At 41.8% G+C, this 18,850-nt stretch overlaps 1 protein-coding gene across 2 annotated transcripts in view; it reads left to right on the top strand.

The window, feature by feature from the left end:
• LOC308124001 (adhesion G protein-coupled receptor L3) overlaps positions 1-18,850 on the top strand; it is a 236,365-nt gene that overhangs the window by 63,357 nt on the left and 154,158 nt on the right. For both annotated transcript variants that reach the window (XM_080486757.1, XM_080486756.1), the window contains exon 3: positions 3,831-4,056. In XM_080486757.1, coding sequence (XP_080342883.1) covers positions 4,002-4,056 — 55 coding nt within the window. In that variant the 5' untranslated portion in view covers positions 3,831-4,001. The remainder of the gene's footprint in view (positions 1-3,830; positions 4,057-18,850) is intronic.

Below are 18,850 nucleotides of genomic sequence, written 5' to 3'. Positions count from 1 at the left end.
ACATGATTGCAAGACAACTTTTCCTCCCCATCCACCGCTCCTCTTACTGTTGATCTCACCCTCCTCTTCCGTCAGATCAAAAAGTCACTTAATTAAAGCTGTCAGGTCTCATCTGGGCCCCGTTGGCGCGTGCTCGCTTCCTAAAATGAGATAAACAACGTCGCTGATTAGGAAAAGTTGTTCTGTGGCGGGAAGCGAGGCGGTGATGAAGAAGTCTCCTTGATGTGGCTGAGAACAGACAGCGCAGTTGTTGTTGCTTGGTCTGCTAAATGTTGGCCAGCTTATCTAAGGGAGTTATCCTAAATCCCCCTCAGAACAAGTACCCTTGAAACGTCAGCACCATAATGTATCATAAGGCTCCTTCTGGAATACAAGACGAGTTGGCAATGCCAGACTACAGCTCCGTCCCCTCACTCCCCTGTTTTTTATTTATTTTTTTTCCTTTCATTGAACTACAGTCCAAGCCTTCCTTATAAATATGCATTTTATGATGCGTTCTTGTGGTGGTTCATAGCAGTCCCTCGACCTAAAACTACACTTCTTTCTTTCTTTCTTTTTTTTTTCTTTTTAAGTAAATTAACTACAGTGATTTATTTATTTTTTTCTTAGGTTGCGGCTTTATCAAATGACATCGGTAGCAAATACAAATTTCCTTTGTCTCCCCACATGGAAACGGCCTCTATCTCCTTTCAAATAAACGTAAGAGCAGAAGCCACATGCCAACAATTGTGCCACAGAATCTAGTCCTAACTTTATTTTCTCTAAGTGACAACCCTGCGCCTGCTTTTTACTCCGCATCTCTACGACCGCTTGAGAAATTGTTCTTACGCTATAAACTTCAGGTCCAATTTGCCGCATGGACAGTGTATTTGAACGTGATTATTCCGGGAATAATGTATTTTTTTGTCAAGGGAGTCACAGCATCTGATTTGACGTCGTATTTAATTTAGCTCTCCTGCGGCTGTCAGAGCGTTTTATTAAAAGCGCTGTTTACTCGTAAGGATACGGCTTTGATCAAATACACTCTTTCAGAGTGCTATTTCAATGTCTTAAAAGGCCCGCAGTCATTTATATAAATGGAAGGAATGAAATCAACAGCACAGTTGACGGTGGTTAAGGGAAGTTGTTCAAGGTCTGGTTTTGTTCACTCGTGGACGTTTGCCAAGACTCCACTGATGAGCACACTGACTTCTAACCTTTTAATATTGCCCAAATGGTCTTCTTATGCAGGGGCTCGTGATAGGCTTTCTGTCCTTCTGTTAAGTCCATTAATATCTGCTCCACAAAAAAAAAAAAAAATCTGATTACTCTAATCTTGGATTTTTCATTTGGGATTAAGCACTAGACTCTGAGATAGAGAAATGTCAACGCTCCCAAATGACACGGCGTCATGCTGTCAGTCGGGTAGGACCACGCAGTGAAGGATGGGAGAAAACTGACCAAAGAGGTTTATTTTTAAGGCATTGTTCACATAACATGTCAGTCAACTTCACAAGTGCCGTGTCCTTTGATGCAGTGCTCCACTTCTGACCTTTTACTAGCAGATTTTCCTGCCATCACGCCAACAATAGAATCATCTCCATGCAATATTAAACCGAGTTGCCTAATGTGGGACAATAATGCTAGAGGATAGTGTACTCTTTGCCTTGTATCATTTAACAGAGATTATTATTTTTTTTTTTGCTGCTGCAGATCACGGCTGATAGTGGATAATAGAAGGGTTTGAATGTCCTAATCATTAAAGCTGACTTAACCTTAATATCGTGATATGGGTTTTATAGAGGATAATCTTATGGATATCATCAACGGTATAGATTGTTGATTCACCCGTCGTACATCGCAGTGCAATGTGGTGCTGTACAGTTCCACAGATTTTTTATTTATTTATTTATTTATTTTTTTTACAGATTGATACATCCCAAGCATTAATCTAACAGCTGTCAGAAGCCAGCACGATGCATAGAACTGTTAGTGTTTGTAGCACATTTTGATAGCAGGAGCTTGGTAGTGCTTTTTAGGTGGCGTCAAATGTTCACTGAAGTTAAACAATGTTAAAGAAATGAAGGAACCATCATTATAATTTCACTGTGGACAGTGAAAGTAGTGTATTTTTTCATAGCTCTCTCATGCTGGCTTGATGGATGGACATACATCAATCAGAAATACTTGTTTTTGCTGTAGTGTATCATTCACTATTATTTTTAACAAATCCAAAGTTTGGGCTGATTGCAGGTTCCAGTTAAAGGAATTGGTCTTTTTTGATATATGTAAAAAAATCTCACTCTGGGATTATTAAAGAATATCTATTCTATTCTATTCTATTCTATTCTATTCTATTCTATTCTATTCTATTCTAGTCTATCAAAGCCTCAACAGTCAGATTATGGACCTATTTCCAAATGTGTGTTCATTTTGTGAATTTCCAGAAAACATGAATGACTCGCCCTATACATACTTTACCTTAGTGACATTCAAAGGTTGTGTTTGGCCATATCCCACTGAAACGCTGTGAGGTGGAGCAGAACCTGTTGGGCCCGTTTTCAATTATTTTGCTACAAGACAATGAAGTGGCAGCAACCTGCCACAAAATCCCACATATTTTTACTGAAATCACAAACCCTTGTGCCATACAGTCTTTGATGGGGTCGAGGGAAGCACTGTAGATAGAAAAACACTATCCTATCCAGGTAGATGGAGCTCTCCAGAATCTTCCCCCTTCTTGACAACCATAAAGATTGTCAAGAAAACTGATTAGGTCAATTTGTATGTATTTATAAAGTTTGTTCTTGAATCTGGCTTAAGGGAACCATTAGAAAACACGTGTAGAAACTGAAGTATGTTATATTCTTTCTACTTTGCAAGCGAGGACTTTCCAGTTGAAGGTCACAGGTGCAGACTGGAGAAAAGAGTAGAGCGCATACAGAGTCAACTCATCAGGCCTTTTGTCTTGCCACTTGCACAACTGAAGTCAAAGTCCAAATTCTCCTGACTTTTGAGGCGGGTGATGACATCTCCTCAGTGAGTTTGTCATCAGCTGTTTCGTTGACTCAACGTTTTGAGAGTGAAGCTTGACTCTCATACCGCACTTCAACATCCACAGGTGCAAAAGTTCAAACTGTGAAGCTTTGCCTCATGCCCGCAAGAAAGAGAAAATACCACTGCGTGTTTTTGCGTCAATTATCATCAGGCCTGGTAAGGGCGCACACCGGATCTGAAGCACATATGTACTCTGTATATGCTCAATACACACACACACACACACACACACACACACACACACACACACACACACACACACACACACACACACACACACACACACACACACACACACACACACACACACACACACACACACACACACACACACACACACACACACAGAGCCATCCTCTGAAGCCCCGAGCAGCATGCACTTTATCACTTTTCTTCTTCGTCTCTCTGTGGGTGTGATTTGTTGGTAAGGTGGGGGAGTTAACACTTCGATGAGCAAATAACATCAGAATATCCAGAAATACATTTTGTGGTTCGCACCGTCTCAGCATTTGGTTGATCACACCCGGTATGAGTTCGCCTGACTGGAGATTGAGCAACTTGCACTGTGTCACTTGATGACAACTTGAAACACACAGTGCCATAAGGAGCGTGCATACGGATGATGGAGCCATAGTGCATCCCGTCTGTTGTGTTCCTCGCTGGAAAAAGACAACACTCTCATTGTTCCTGTAAAAGAAAGAACCACTGACGTCTCCGGCGTATACAGATCCCGAATCTGATTCACTCATCGTCTTCTAGTCCGCTAACACGTTTGTTTTCTTCCTGTATGACAGATATTGCAAAGCAGCTGGAAGCGAAGGCGCCCAGAACGTTCCGTCTTGTGGGAAGCAGTGGCGCAGTGGAGGGAGCTGTGCCATAAAGGAAGCACCCAGATTGGGGCCTTTGCCAGCAAAAGACTGAACTCATCTGGGACCCTCAGCAGCGGGCGGTAAGAGGAGGAGGCCATGTGGACCGCACGCCTGCTAGTTCTCGCCAGCCTCTTTGCACCGGCCGCACTGGGTGAGTTTAAATCAATAAAGCCAGTGTTTGTGCTCGTGTGGAGGTGCAGACGTGCTCACAAAAAACGTACCTCTCGCATTCTTTGATCAGTGCGGTCTCAAGCCATGTCCGAGTTTTATCCGCTCACTTTCTCCGTGCTGAATCTTGTCAGCCAGCTGTGATAAAAGCCTCCGTCTTTGTCTCATATTCACCGTCGAGCTCCTCTTGCTAATTGTCTGTTTTTTTGGGCTGTTTTTTCTTTACTTCTTAACTCACTGGAACTTCTTGTTTTTTTTCCTCCACTGTTCTTTGTTTGCTTCTTCTGAGTCTGAACTTTTTCCGCCTATTTTTAGATCTGTCTTGTTTCTTAGTTTTCTCTCTTGCTCCCCTGGCAAAAGCAAATGACTCACAAGGAATCAACGATGAAGCTCTGGATATATGGCGTATGTTTAAGACTGTGAAAACGGCATGGGGGAGGGGGGGGACATGACATAATTCATGAAATAAGATCATAACAATATTCCAAAGGATCTGTCTTTTCCCATTATTTCTCTCAAACGAAAACTACCACACCCCCCTCTTGGCAAATAAATAAGGTAATTTGAATTCAGATTAGTCAGTGGTGGTTTGTGTGTGTTGGTGCAGCTCAGGTTTAGATGTAGTGAACGTTTGGAATGGGGCAATGGCCCATAAAAATGTTAATTTCATATGGCTAAAACCATCAATAGGATATGTGAAGCTAATTGAATTGTTGAAGCTTACTGCAACATCTAATAAAGCACATTAGTTTTTCCTTAACGCGTCGCAAAGAGGTGAGGGTCGGCATTCATCGCTCAGTAGATCAGAGGGCGAGAGATTAGCCGTTGTAGTACTGATCAGCAAAAAGAGGCACTAAGCCACACTTTGAGTGTTATAGCATTTTGCCGTTCAAATAGGAAGGGCTCTTATGCTGAAAATTCTTACTCGAATCCCTGGCTTTGCCCTCCTCCTCTGAGAAATGCGGGACGAACACAGTGTTGTCAGTTTGTTGGAGAGATTTGCTAATGGCTACCGAAAGTCCTCTGGGAAACGGCGCTAATGTTGGCAGGCTAGGCTCACCCGCCTGGGTTTTCCTTGTGGACCCCGGTTAGCCTAACTTTCTAACGCTCACCGATTATGTTCCTAGAAAATTTTTGGCTGCAACACGGCTTGTCACAAATGTTTAGCTGTGTGCAAGTACCAAATTTCAATATTGGCTAAGTTGGGAGTATGCGTGTTGAATGAGCCGGTGCAAACATCTTGACAGGGTGAAGGAATGCTGGAGTTCACTGAAGTAGGATTAAAGATTGTGCTCACACATTAAATATTTGAGCCAAACTGTTTGAGTTCAGCTTCCATGTTTTTATTGTTAGGTTTTTTTCATACCTTATCATATCAGGCCTTAAACTGATATGATAATGCAGAATAATACCAATGCTCAAAATGAATCCGAGAACTATTTAAAAGAGGAACTTATTTGGAGTTAAAGAGTCTTACAGACATTTTCATTATCATTTTCGTCAGTTGGTTCCAGAGAAAGTTTTCCTTGAGCACATTTTGTTGCTCTCAGAGATAGTTATTCTGACTTACAGAAATATATGAATATGCAAATATGTTTTCTGGCTTTTATTGGATTCCTCCCCCTTAGATTGAAGCACATAAAAGCAGATAACTATAGGGATGAAAATGATAGTTTATGCTCTGTGGTGCAGCACAAAAGCAAACATCTGCATGCATAAGCAGCCATATTCAAAATAAATATCCAGTGTGTGGTTAGTGTTATTGGCCCGCTTGACCTTTTATTTGATTAGCATTGACTGAAAAGTGCTGTCTAAAATATCCGTCAATCAGGTCGTGAGATGCCCGGTGAGTGAACCTCCGATTTCTCCTAATATACTCATTTTTCTGTCTTTAAGAAAACATGCACAATTTCTTGCCAATGTAATGCTGTTCACCAATAGAACAAATCAATTTACCAGGGACTTCATCAGAAAGATGCATATTAGTGCTCCACCTTCCAGAGAATTAACAACTGCCATACAACCCATTTCACCCCGTTGGACGTTGCTTTCAAGAGGAGTTTGAACGGAGCCTGATATCGGAGGAATGTGGCCAAAGAGTGTCAGCAGGAGACATCCTGACAATTAGTTTATTTTAAGGGAGCAGAGGTGTGTTTTTGCACATTTCAGCTCAACCACTTCATTGTGCCTCACTTTTTTCCAAGCGGAGCATAGTTTTTCTGGATTGATCACTACATTTCCTTGCTCTCCGGGCTGATGCTATGATTAGTCTATGTCAGTATGATATGAATGGATTGGAATAAAACAGCCATCAATCTGAAGATCTGCTTTGAAGCATTTGTTAAATGGTCAGCTGCTGTCCACGCATGATTGGTCACAAATGAGCTGAAACATACAAAAAAACACCTTCACAGTAGTGTCAATCAATCTCTCGGCTTCTACCATAATGAATCACTCATTGATTCTGTTGAAGTATTTGACATAAAACGGACAAACTATTGAGTTGCGGGCGTTTTTTTTTGTAATAACTGGATGACATCAAGTAAATAATTTGGCATCTTTATCAAGAGAAGCCATGTCGCACCTATCCATCACCCCATGCTATAAGAAGCCATCGCCAGATGTTGCAAGTGAACTGTTTTGCAGCTGGGGAAGCTTTAGAGGGAATATTCACCACAATGTCATTGTGCGCATTTCACCCCTAGAGTGTTGGAAATGTGTACTCGGGGGAAATGCTGGCCTACTTTGATAACTATAGTCCCTTTTGTCTGCATACAGTGACGCGCATGCACGGACGGCCGTCGTCTAACACAGAAGCGAACACTGCTTCCATTGGCATGTGCCAAGTTTCAAATGTAAACACACCTATAGGAAAATGCACGCGGCTCCACGTTCTTTTCAAGCAATGGAGCTCCGATTGAAGCTGAACAGCGCCCCGTCCTCCTTTGTCTTTATTTGCGTGTCAGCACTTCCCCAGCTGTCTGTCCGACATGTTACAGTGTGCACAAAATGAGAAATATGTCTGGACATGCGTCACAGTGCAATGATTAAAAAAAAAAAAAAAAAGGGAGGGATTGAAAGCAGCTGAAGGAGCGACAGGGATGTGTGGATGTGTGTGGGAGGAGCTACCTATGTCTTTTGTTTGTGTGTGTGTGTGTGTGCGTGTGTGTGCGCCCCTTTATGATCTTCTTTTCTGTCGCTACAAAGTCTTGCAAGATTAATAAAAAGTTCCATCACGGATGCTGTCACTGGGTCGAAAAATAAGTAAACACGTCCTTGTCATTGTTTTGGAAACTCAGAATAACAATGGAAAAGAAATGCCCCCCAACACTCCGGCCATGCCTGAGCAGCACATTAATCATGCGTTCCTGTGCATGTAAAATGCTCGGGAAAGGATTTTATATTCATTCCACTTAATACCACCCCGTGGAATCGGAGACGAAGCCGCTATAATGGATGACGGCTCAGGAACAATCCAGGAGACAAAAGCGTGAAGACTGACACGCATTTTTCATGGTCGCATACAAGTGCATGCATCAAGCCCGGTAGCAGATAGCATCCTGTCATGGGGAGGTGGGGGGGGGCTGAGGAAGGGATGATGCATAATGAGGGATGGTTAAAACAGCGAGGCAGATGTGAGCCTAACACATCTGCTCGGCTTATGTGTGCATTAGTGGGATTTTGTTGCTCAAAGAACAATGTCAAGTAAGTGGCAGCTAAGCAAAAGAGTTAAAAAAAAAAAAAAAAAAAAAAGATTCTGTGACGTCCATCTCGCCCGTTTGTCCACCTTTTTACGCTCCTGTAGCACTTACGTAAAGTTGATTCTTGGCCAATATGCATCCGGAAAGAAACACCCGGCTTGCTAATGCTGAGGTGTCAGCATGAATACGCTAAGGTTAGTTTTATCTAACCAAACAAGGGCATTAAATTTGAACGTCACTCTGGCTGTTCCCGTACCCGATCCACTTAATTAATCTTCTCATGGTGGGGCACTGACTCCATCCGCCAAGGCATCCCTGGATTTGCCTAATTTGCTTAATTAATTAAACAAATGATTTATTTGAGCTCATATTTCAAAGCAGCTGAAAGTTCTTTGTAGAGTCTGTTGAGGCATGTATTGTTTTGTTGCGACTGCGAGATGCCTCATTGAAAATAAGTGGGCATTGGAGTGGGTGAATGTCAATCATTCATTTGCAGCAGCATAATGCACGCAGGCAGACGCGGCTCCTGGGCAGGGATAAATTATATATACATTACAAGGAAAGGGTTTGGTTAAGAAAATAGTTTTCAGCGGTGGGTTTGTTTTTCAGGTGAAGCGAGGAGATGATTGCTGTCGCATTGTTCCTCATTGGCGAAAGCAAACAGAATCCAACTTTAATGACTGTATGTTTTCATAGACCAAATAGGACGCCTTTTCCAGTACACTGAAAACGGCATGGATGTTAAATATTCTTTACCACCTCATCCTAGGGCTGACTGTGGGCATTGACATGGTACCCCTTGAACAGGTTGCAATCCTTTACGGAGACACAGGCAATCGCTCACATTCACGTCAACGAGCAATACTACTTAAAATAACGTTCCGGCAGTCTATCCACCAAAGATACTTATTTAAACTAACACATTGGTCAAAAATGAAGACTAGAGTTCATTTTTAGATAGATGAAGAGGGAAGTCAACAATCCCCACAATGACAGGATGTCAAACTCATATTGATATTGAGAAAGGGGTATGTTCTTTTGGAGGCCGGCCATGAATGAGACTTTACAGTCACCATTTTCCATCAAACACGTATTTTTTAGAATGTAGGAGAAATCCTGAATACCCAGATGGATTTCCAACGCACAGGAGAACATGCAAAGCCCACGCCCAATGCTCACCACTACACACCATGCAGCCCAGATTAGGCACCTTTATCGGAAACACTTGGTCAAGTACTGGTTCCAATGGCAAGAAAAGCCAAGCTTAGAACTCAGTTGAAGTTGCTTGTTGTAACCCGCTGGCTTACGGCTCCGTTCTCCCTGGAGTTTGTCCCTGTGCAGGCATGCGTGGGCTTTTAGCAGCGACTCTGTCTCCCTCACACAATCCAAAGACATGCCAGGTTTTCTATTAATTCATTTTTGGTTAAAACCGTGATGTAACCCAATATCTTCCTCATGTTGGATGGGAAAGGCTCCACCGCCTTGCAATCCTGGCCTGGATCAAATGATCACAGGATGGATTGAAGACATTGATAGGACCACTTTTACTAGGATTGTATTTTGCAGGAGTAAGTTCTTGTTTTGTGGCAGCAGATTTTGGTCATCAAAGACCAGCAAGTTCTAATATGAAACATACCAAGACAACTCCATGTCCGCATGGTATCCCCACTGATGCTGTAACTGTTTGGTATGGTTCAAGTGAAAATGAATGTGCTAACAACGGAAAACGACTAGTATATCTACAGCTTTCTAAGTCAGTTGTCCTTACTTCAGTATTCTTATGACAGCTTTTACACATTATCTGTAGTTAAAGAGAAAATTTATTCATCTTCTCCTGCCTTCCCACCATCAAAGCTGACTTTAACCTAAAGGGACGGGACAGTAACACAGAGAAAGAGAAAGTGTCTTGTCAATCCCTCATTGCATCTCATGTGAGACTTGCAAAAAGCTGAAAACAATATCGTAGCCTTTCCTAAATGGAACCGACAAGTTCCCTTGACTTGACCCTCAGTGATGATATGCGCTTTGAATGCGATGTGTATGTCAGAGAGAAGTAGTACCCACAAGGCTGGATGGAGGATGGAACAGATTCATTGAAGCAACAAGCATAGTTTTATTTTATTTATTTTAGTTATTTTTTTTCAGGGTGTACGTCTGTAAATCTGTTACTGATGTGACTTTAAATTGTTGAACATCAGGAACAGTGTATGTCCTTTCTACCGACAGGATCTGGGACGCATACCTCTCTTAATCAGAACGTCTATATAATTACTGCTATCTAGACATTTCCCTAAACTACTGTGAAGTGGAGAAATGGAGCTAAATGAATATATCAGTCCTCATGGTGGTGCCCAGGACCGGTTTGACCCTCCAATCAAAGACAAGATTCACCAGCATGTTACACATTAGTAATATGGAGGGTTTTTTTTATTTAATTATTAACACACATGAAACTGGAATAACTGCCAACTATTGAAAAATAAGCTTGCATATATCTATAGCGATAGGATGGTTTAAAAGAAAAAAGTTGGAGTTTGTTTCATTGACGTCGCCTTCAGGGGGCTACTTTTTCAAAATCTGTTCTTTTGTTACTTTTACTTGAATAAGTCAAAACGTTTTATTTGATTTCCATATGTTTTCTAATTTTACCAAAGCAGGGAATATGTCTATCATTGGCAGCTCTGAGGAAATCTCTCTCTTTTTTTTTTTTTTTTTTTTTTTTGCCTTCATTTCTTTTAAACCAAAGCATATAACAAATTGTGAATGAAGTCAGGCGATCATCAAAGCCCTCACAATGAATTGTGGCATCTGACTCCTGATGAGAACATGAATATCCGACACTGAACCGGAGTTCACAGTAATAACTACTGGATAGCAGACAAGTTATTTCACTGGGAACCCACAAATGTCAGCCTCAGGGTGGAGGTGGGAGTCTTTAGTATTCATCCTGTGAGGCTCGGTGAATGTCTGCAGGATTTCACTGCAGCCAACTCCGGCTGTTAAAGTATTTCCGCGCGGGTCAAGGTGCCGGATTGGCCGGTATACCCCATCCCTCGAGCCGCATCGGGAGCGCTCTGGATAAAAACTTGTATTTTCAGCCTTATTGTGTATTTATTTTGTTAGTCAGTTGTGCAGAATGGCACGCCTCATTCACACCGGATGAAGCGTGTTCATGAGTGTGGGTTTAAAAATACACACAAACGGGCTCAAAGAGGATCTTGGAATGCACATTTTGGTGGATTAAATGTCTGCGTCGCCACAAAAGCACCAGTTAACATTTGTTCGGTGCTTTCTAAGCACTTTACTGAAAGAGATCGCCACATATCAAATAATAAATAGGATTTAGACTAAAGTTTGACTGCATGTGAGACAAATAGGAAATGTTTTGGATGTGTCATTGTTTATTTTGAAGATGGGGTTGATGGTGTGAGTTTAATATCCACACATTTTAATCAATTTAAAGTTTGATTGCTTTAAAAATGGCTTTCGTGATATTCCTAAAAATGCCCCACGTTTAATTCTTAAAAACAGATTTTGTTTTTTGTTTTTTTAAGAGGGGTTCTGTATTTCCTAGGGATGGATTATGCTTTTCCCATAAGCCACACAAGGCTCCATGAAAATAGATAATAGTGTTGCAGTTCTAGAAAAAGGAAGGAAAAAAACTTCTTTCTTACTCACCCTAAGGGTGGCCTCCACAGCTGTCATTTGGATGCCAGCTTATTTCATAGCTCCATTCTGAATTCTAATTTCTTTCTTTTTTTTTTCCAGCCGCTTTCGTAGGTCTCAAATTGTTAAAGGCTTGTTGCATTATTATTAAAATTGAAATTTGTGAAAAATAAACAAATAGTCCCCTGAAAATTAGAGCTCTTCTTTCAGCTCACCATTTCCATGTTGTATATTTTCCTTTGGCATTTGGCATGGCGCTCAAGCATCCCCTCTCCTTTTTATGCTCTTCTGTAATGAGTGAAAAATCAATACTGGCTTGATATGGGCGAATAAAAAAAATGCCCTTTGCTGCCCAGAGCATCCGAAGTGACTGCTTGACATTGCCAAATTGCTGTCAGAACTTGCAACCCAGGAGGAATGACTGACAGTAACGTTAAGAATGGCAGGGTGGGGTTAAATACTTCTGCATGTTTTATAGGTGTTCTGACTTGGACCTGTGTATATCTTCTAAATAAATGAATTAGACTCCTGCCTCACTCGGGCCGGCAGCACAGGCATAATTTGGTAAGCGCTGAATGATGCCATTTAAAGTGGACTTGCAGCTGGCTGAATGGTGTTTAATGAGGACAGATATTGACAGCAAGGTCAAGTGGCAGTGGATGTTAGTTTACATTAGGCTGCATAATGTGTGCGCGTGGCGTGCATGCATACATTTGCAGTGTCTGAAGGCTGGAGAGAGAGAGAGCGAGAGAGAATGTCTAAGTAACCCCACGGACCGGCTCGCAGTGCAAAAAAGGTGGGCGTGCAATACCACAGGGTTTCCCACACTGTAGCAGCAGGGGTCAGGCAGTAATTTCGGGTGTGGGCGGAATGTGAGGAGCAGGAAGGGCAAACAGGAGCCATGCAGAGGGACAACGCCGCGACCTGCGCTTTACTCAATTTGTGAAATTAATTACTTTTTTCCCCTCTCTTTTCCCAAGCCATTCTTTGAATTCTATACATGCACCGTATGTTTCTCGCCCATGGCCTGGTAAATGAACAACCACATATATGTGTAAATCTCTGCACTCATGACACGTTTGCATTGTGTTGAGACGGTGGATGCTGTGACGGGCCGAGCAGATAATTACACGTTGCGGTGTTAGACACTATGGCAGTGCATATGCAATTCTGTCAACTAACGGAGAGCAGCCCCTTTCTTCAAAGCATCGGTTCCACCACGGAGCTTCCGCCACGATGCATTCGCGTGGCTTTGTGAGTGAAACATGGTGTGACTGTCCTTCCCAACCACCCACATAATGAATTGCTGGTGCTGCAGCACATGATTTAGCACGCCTGAGGGCTAAACTGTATACATTTTACTAATTACTTTGATTAAAATCTCTCCTTTCAAAGCACATGTTGCTAATAACATGAATCGATAGATGGATGTGTGCATCTGTGCATGGGAGCTTAAGGGTTATCCATCTATATACAGATTCTCTGTTTCACAGTCGGGGAGTAAAAATAGCTCCATTTGCAGCATTGTGGCACATTGCAAACCCAAGCCAATTTAATATGATTACATTCATTAACTTTTACATTCTCTCATACAATTCAGAAAGAATACACATCTTCTGTACCATAGTTATGCTTCCCCTTAGCTGACCTTATATTGACTGCACTACTCTCCGTACATACAATATGTTTTCCTCTTAAATGTGCATCAGTGTGAAGCGTTCCACCCTCGCACTCCGCAACACAGAGTCCGGAAATTGGCGATGCAATGTAAAGGCTTTAAACCACGCTCCACACCACAGTCCAACATTTCCCCCAGTAGGAGTGTGCTCAAGCAGGTGTGTAATGAGAATGTATTGGGGATGCGGCGCCCTAAATGCAGAGGAGTGAGTCATAGACACTGACGCCGTGGAGGTGTGGAGCTTGATGTTTATTCCGAGTTAAAATAGCTGATCAGGAGGATTTAGAGCCGCTATGAAGAAGTATTATTTGCTATCACAAGCATTATCTGGTTTACGTCTATTGATCCCATCTTTTTGACTTACTGGTCTCTGCACCTCACCATGTCCATGCATTTCCTAGAAAGAGCAAGAAGAAGCTCTTATAGATTTCGTTAGTTTTAATTCATCTTTGCATGGAGCAAATTCTTCACAAGTAATTTCCCACTGGGATTTTTAAAGTATTGTGATGCTGATTTTAGATACCAAACTTACTAGACAGTAATGTTACTAAGACTAATGTATAGATTAATGAAGTGGGTCGTCTACCAATCAAAAAATATGTATATACTATGTAATCGTCTATCAACACCTCACCTGCAAAAAAAAACCAAAATAAAATTTTGGAGGAGAGGAGAAAAAAGCCTGAATTCACTGTTGTGATTATTGCTCCTGCCTCATTGTAATAAGTATTCTGGTTTCCTCTCACAGTCCTAAATCAATGTGTTTGAGGTAATTTGGTCTCCTTAAATTGTCTGTCGGTGTGATAGTGACTGTGTAGTTTTCTGTTTCTCTGTGTTCTCCCTGTGATGGATAGATTGGTAGTAAAGACAAGTAGTAAAGAAGATGAAAGGATGGATGAGAGGACGGATAGAATATGAAATAGGTCTGACAGTGTAACCAACTGTAGCCGCCCTCACCTTGGACTGTTGTGTCTACTTCACTGGATGAGATCTACACTTAGCAATATACAGAACGAAGAGCCGCACATGTCGACCTCCTTGAAAGCGTGCCTTAACTTCAAAGGAAATATAGCTGGGGCCTCGGGGCCAGCCTCATTAGGGCTTTAAAAGGAATGAGTAACATTTTTCAAATCAATCTGTACAACTCACTCATGGGTTCAGGAGGTTTCAGCAGGGCACATTTAAGGCCAATCCATACCATTTGTAAGGCTACCATGTATGGCTATGAATGTAATGTAAGACTAATTTCTCATCGATGGTGGAAAAATTGTTCAAAAGATACAAAGAAAAAAACCCAACAATTATAATATATATATTTTTTTATTTCTATGGCATGAATATTCTTTTTCTTTCTAGACTCTAATGTTTTGTGACTGGAACATTCTTGGACTGAGCTCTCACCATGGTTCTTATGCGATTGCAGAACCAAAATGCTTAATAGCTACTATGTTTTCTTTGAAGTGACATTTTGTTTAATGACCCCAACACATCACGTAGACTCTGACAAATTCTCTCCTCAGTGCAGTTTCGGCAGTGATCTCTGGTGTCACGTTGGATTTGTTCTGTTGGTTTGACACAACATGGTTGACACATTTATTTTTCAGCCAAAAACATATGAAATAGACAGAAATGACACCATCGTGTGATTTGAAATGATTATGAAGTTAAAAAAATAAATAAAAAAATCAGAATACATGTCATGTATGCCATGAACCTCAGAATTCAGTGACATGTGAAAGACCTGCTGCAACAGTGTATTTGCTTCCAATTTTAGAAAAGTTTCTTTTTATCTTTTCTGTACATTCAGCATACTTACTTTTGTTTGGTTCATCATGTTAAAACATATGTACTACATCTTTTTCACCAAACCTGAAGGATTTTTATGACTTTTTAGGAGCCTGCTGCAGCCTGCAAGCGGTGCGTTTAGTGGCAAAATCATTTTATTTCACTCTGTGTAGTATTTGTAAGGCAGTATTTGACAGTGGTGGGGCACGCTAAAGCATGCAGGCTTTCTTACAATGGAAGCTCTCTTTGAAGCTGCGAATGTGTACTCCAGCTTCAGTTTCACACCACAGCAAACAGTGACGAGTTGTTCCCAGCTGAGCTCCACTGGCACTTTCTGTTGATGAAGAAATCAGCATAATAGCCCCCTGTCACCACAACAACAAAGCGCCTTCGCAAATGAATACCGTATTGCAGTACAGGTAATATGTAGAATAAGGACATCTTTACAATAGGTTCTCTGCTTTCATTTGCGTAAATCTTGATTATAGCCGTGCATTGTGCGCCAGGAGCCTTTGTTGCTGTTGGCTGGCCGGTCGGGAGCAATCTGGAGGTTTAGAATGGAAATACAGGTGCTTTTCTTAGTATGACCCAGAGGACGGAGTGAAGCAATACCACCTTTATGTGACCAACTAAGGGAATAATTGAAGAACAAAAGGGGTAAAAGGATTAATTAGCTGCTGTTCTCTTTGATCTCTCTTTCTTCTGGAACATGGCACTCGAGCGAGTGGGGTGAATTTTAATGCATTCATGCACAAACAAAGATCAGATGCCCTACTGCCTCAAACTGAAGTTCACCACTGACGCAGCTGGCCACTTACAGATGAGGTGTTGTCGGACCCTGTTCTCTCTTCCTTTGGATTTGTCTTTGAGTATACTATGCGTGCGCAGTAAGTGGCGATCTCGCCTCAGTGAATCAATATGAAGTATTGTAACGTCTGCATTTAGAGCAAAAGCGTAGAGGGGATCAAATGATACTGTGGCACAGATTTGCCCAGGAGACCTTCTGTTTCAGAGAAAGGGGGTGGGGGGTGGGGGTGGGGGTGGGTCAAGCGATATGGAGGCAGTAGCGTAGGGGTGGGTGGGGCGATACCAGAGATGGCCTTCAATATGGCCCGGTGGCCTTGTAGAGGAATTCAATACAGCCATTGACAAAAGAAGGCTTCCATTGTAGAGGATCTAGCCTCCTTTGGGAAGCTGGTCCATTTCCTTATTAATTGTGCTCTCATTAAAATAAAAGGAAGGAGAGCGGGGGAATGGATAGCCTGAGAGTAATGGTAGCTGTTCGGCATGGCCTCCTTGTTTGGAAGGATGCCAGGGTCAAGTAGTTTACAGTTCCAGAGTAATGCACTGGATGGAGAATACAGTGTGGTTTATGTATTTTATGTACTACACGTACAGTGCACACAGACATATACACACTCTCTGGCTTCATCTTCTGTCTCTAAAACCCTCCCACACACAAGGACACAGATCCTCCTCGGCGGCCCCCACCGCAGCCTCCGCAGATGTACAGTATCGAGGCCCATGGGGGGGTCACAGTTTGCCCTCAGTATCGCACCACAGCTGTTTGGACACGGGAGGAGTCGTCAGTTTAGGCCATGGATCACTGATATCCTGACCAAATATACTCCCTTAAGTCGCCCCTGACCCTCTGCCTGAGGCATTAGTCTGCCTTATTACAAACTGGCTCATATTTAATTTTTTTTTAAATAGTTTTATCACTTAAAATAACACTGGACAAGCTGAAGTATAGGCCGATGCCTGGAAACCTGACAAGAAGTTGAGACAGCAAAATGCATGCGGAGGGATGACGGATACGTTCGTTCAGACCTGATTATAAGAGTATGTTGTTTACAAACCAACCATTTGCAATGTGCAACACATCTTGAAAAGTTTGGGCCACTTTCTTTTCTTTTGTCACATTGGTGAAATTTGATGTATGAATGATCCCCAAGGTTCCCTTGGTTTCCTGAGCAGATGAATCATTTTCACTTGTGTCGATATTAAACTTGAAGAAAAGATACTGATATATACTGATACATCGATTCAAGTGTCCTGTTTCACACTCCCTCCGACATGACACTTTGAAAGCATTGAGAATCAAGAAAAACCAGGCAGCCAATCCCAAATATCCATAACAATCAATAGAACATTATAATTTAATTCACATCTTGCCTAAATATGAAGCTAAAACCGCATTAAGCATCTTTAATTCTCTTCACGTCACGGCAGAGCTGTAAGGTTCAGATTTTACCTCTTTATAATACATTTAGTGTTGAGTCCTCTGGAAAATTCCTCTTCAATTTGAGAGGATGATCCAAAGTTTGGCTTATTTCAGTTAATCTTTCTCCATTTAAAAAAAAAAAAAAAAAAAAAGAATTCTTGGCTTGATGTTAATCCACAAGTGTCTAGATGAAGACATTAATAAGCACATTCAGCAATCGTATAACATCTTTTTAAAGTGAATTTCAAAACACATTATAGATATAAACAAATGAAGAGTATATCAATCTAACATGGCGATTATCTCCAGATGCTGACCTTTTTGAAGTTGTTCTTCACAATATTTTTTTAGTCCTGGTTGGTTTGTTTGTGATTCATGTTTTGGTGCGTCGCGACCCGACATCTTTGATCCAGTGAAATTTGTGAGACGCGTTTTACTAATGTTTGTGTCACTCTAACTGCTCTGTTTGTAACGCTTAGGTAATAACACCTGAACTCACACAGTCATCATGTTGAATATGTTTTACCCGGTCCCAGACAGAGATGGGAAATGCCAAAGCGAAGATGTCTTATTTTTAAAAAGGTGGGGGTCGAGGGCAGGAGCCATAACTTCCACAGACATCCCCCTGTGCCCAGGAGCCTACAAAAGACCAACTGTGTCAAATGAGAAAAATTGCAGGTGCACATTCCCCAGTGGTGCACTCCCTTTTTGACTCCCACTCCTCACACACATATTAATGCATGTCAGCACACACACACACACACACATGCTGTCTCCACGATCACTGCCCCTCATTTGGTGGTGGGAAGCGAGGGGGTTCAGAGGAGGGGTGGGAAGGAGATCCTTTTTCACCGTGATAATACGCTCCTTTCTTTGCCACGAGATGGGCTGAGGAAAGGCTTGAAACTGGAGAGGCAGAGTGAGCGATGTCACTCCACAGCAGGCAGCAGCATCATACAATAAAGCATGCCATTTTTATAGGCCCACTGCAGATGTTTCTCAGCTGCGCGTTAGCTCCGCACAATGGGGCGTATTTTTGTATTGGGGTCATGGTGAAACCGTCAAAAGGAACCGGGCTTCAGCGAGGATGTCCGACTTTAAGGCTCGAGCTCCCATGTGACACAAAGCGAGCCACCCGGGAATGTGAAAAACCTTCAGAAATTATAGTGGAATTTATGAGAGGCTTCACATCATGTAAGATCCTGGGGTTGTTGACTTTATTTCCATGGTCACAGCACCGATAAGCATGTGGAACATTGTGACCCCCCCAGAGACATATGCCTGGTTGCAAAAAAATCTGTTTTTTCTATATATGGTCTAAATTTACATGGGGTGGTTTTGTAATTTCAGCAAATAACACTCAAAACATTCTAATGTATGTCCTCTTTGTGCAGTTTCCTTTCGGATGATTATCATGAATGAACATAATGTAATGTGTGTGAAAATATTTCAAAAGAAACAAAAATATAAATGCAACATTTTTGTTTTTGCCCCAATTTTTCACGAGACGAACTCAGAGAGCCAAGACCTTTTGTGTGTACACAGATGTGTCTAAATCTGTTAGTGAACACTTCTCCTTTACTCCATCCACTTCACAGGGAGCATATCAAAAGGACGATTAGATTACACAGCAGCATTATTGCACAGGTGTGCCTTCGACTGGCTAGAATAAAAGACCACAAGAATAAAAATATTATAGTTTTATTGCCGTTTTAAATGTGAT

This window comes from Lipophrys pholis (genome assembly GCF_963383615.2).
Source record: "Lipophrys pholis genome assembly, chromosome: 18".
Classification (NCBI taxonomy): Eukaryota; Metazoa; Chordata; class Actinopteri; order Blenniiformes; family Blenniidae; genus Lipophrys; species Lipophrys pholis.
Note: the sequence above shows the minus strand (reverse complement) of the source record. Positions and strands in the feature narration are given on the sequence as shown.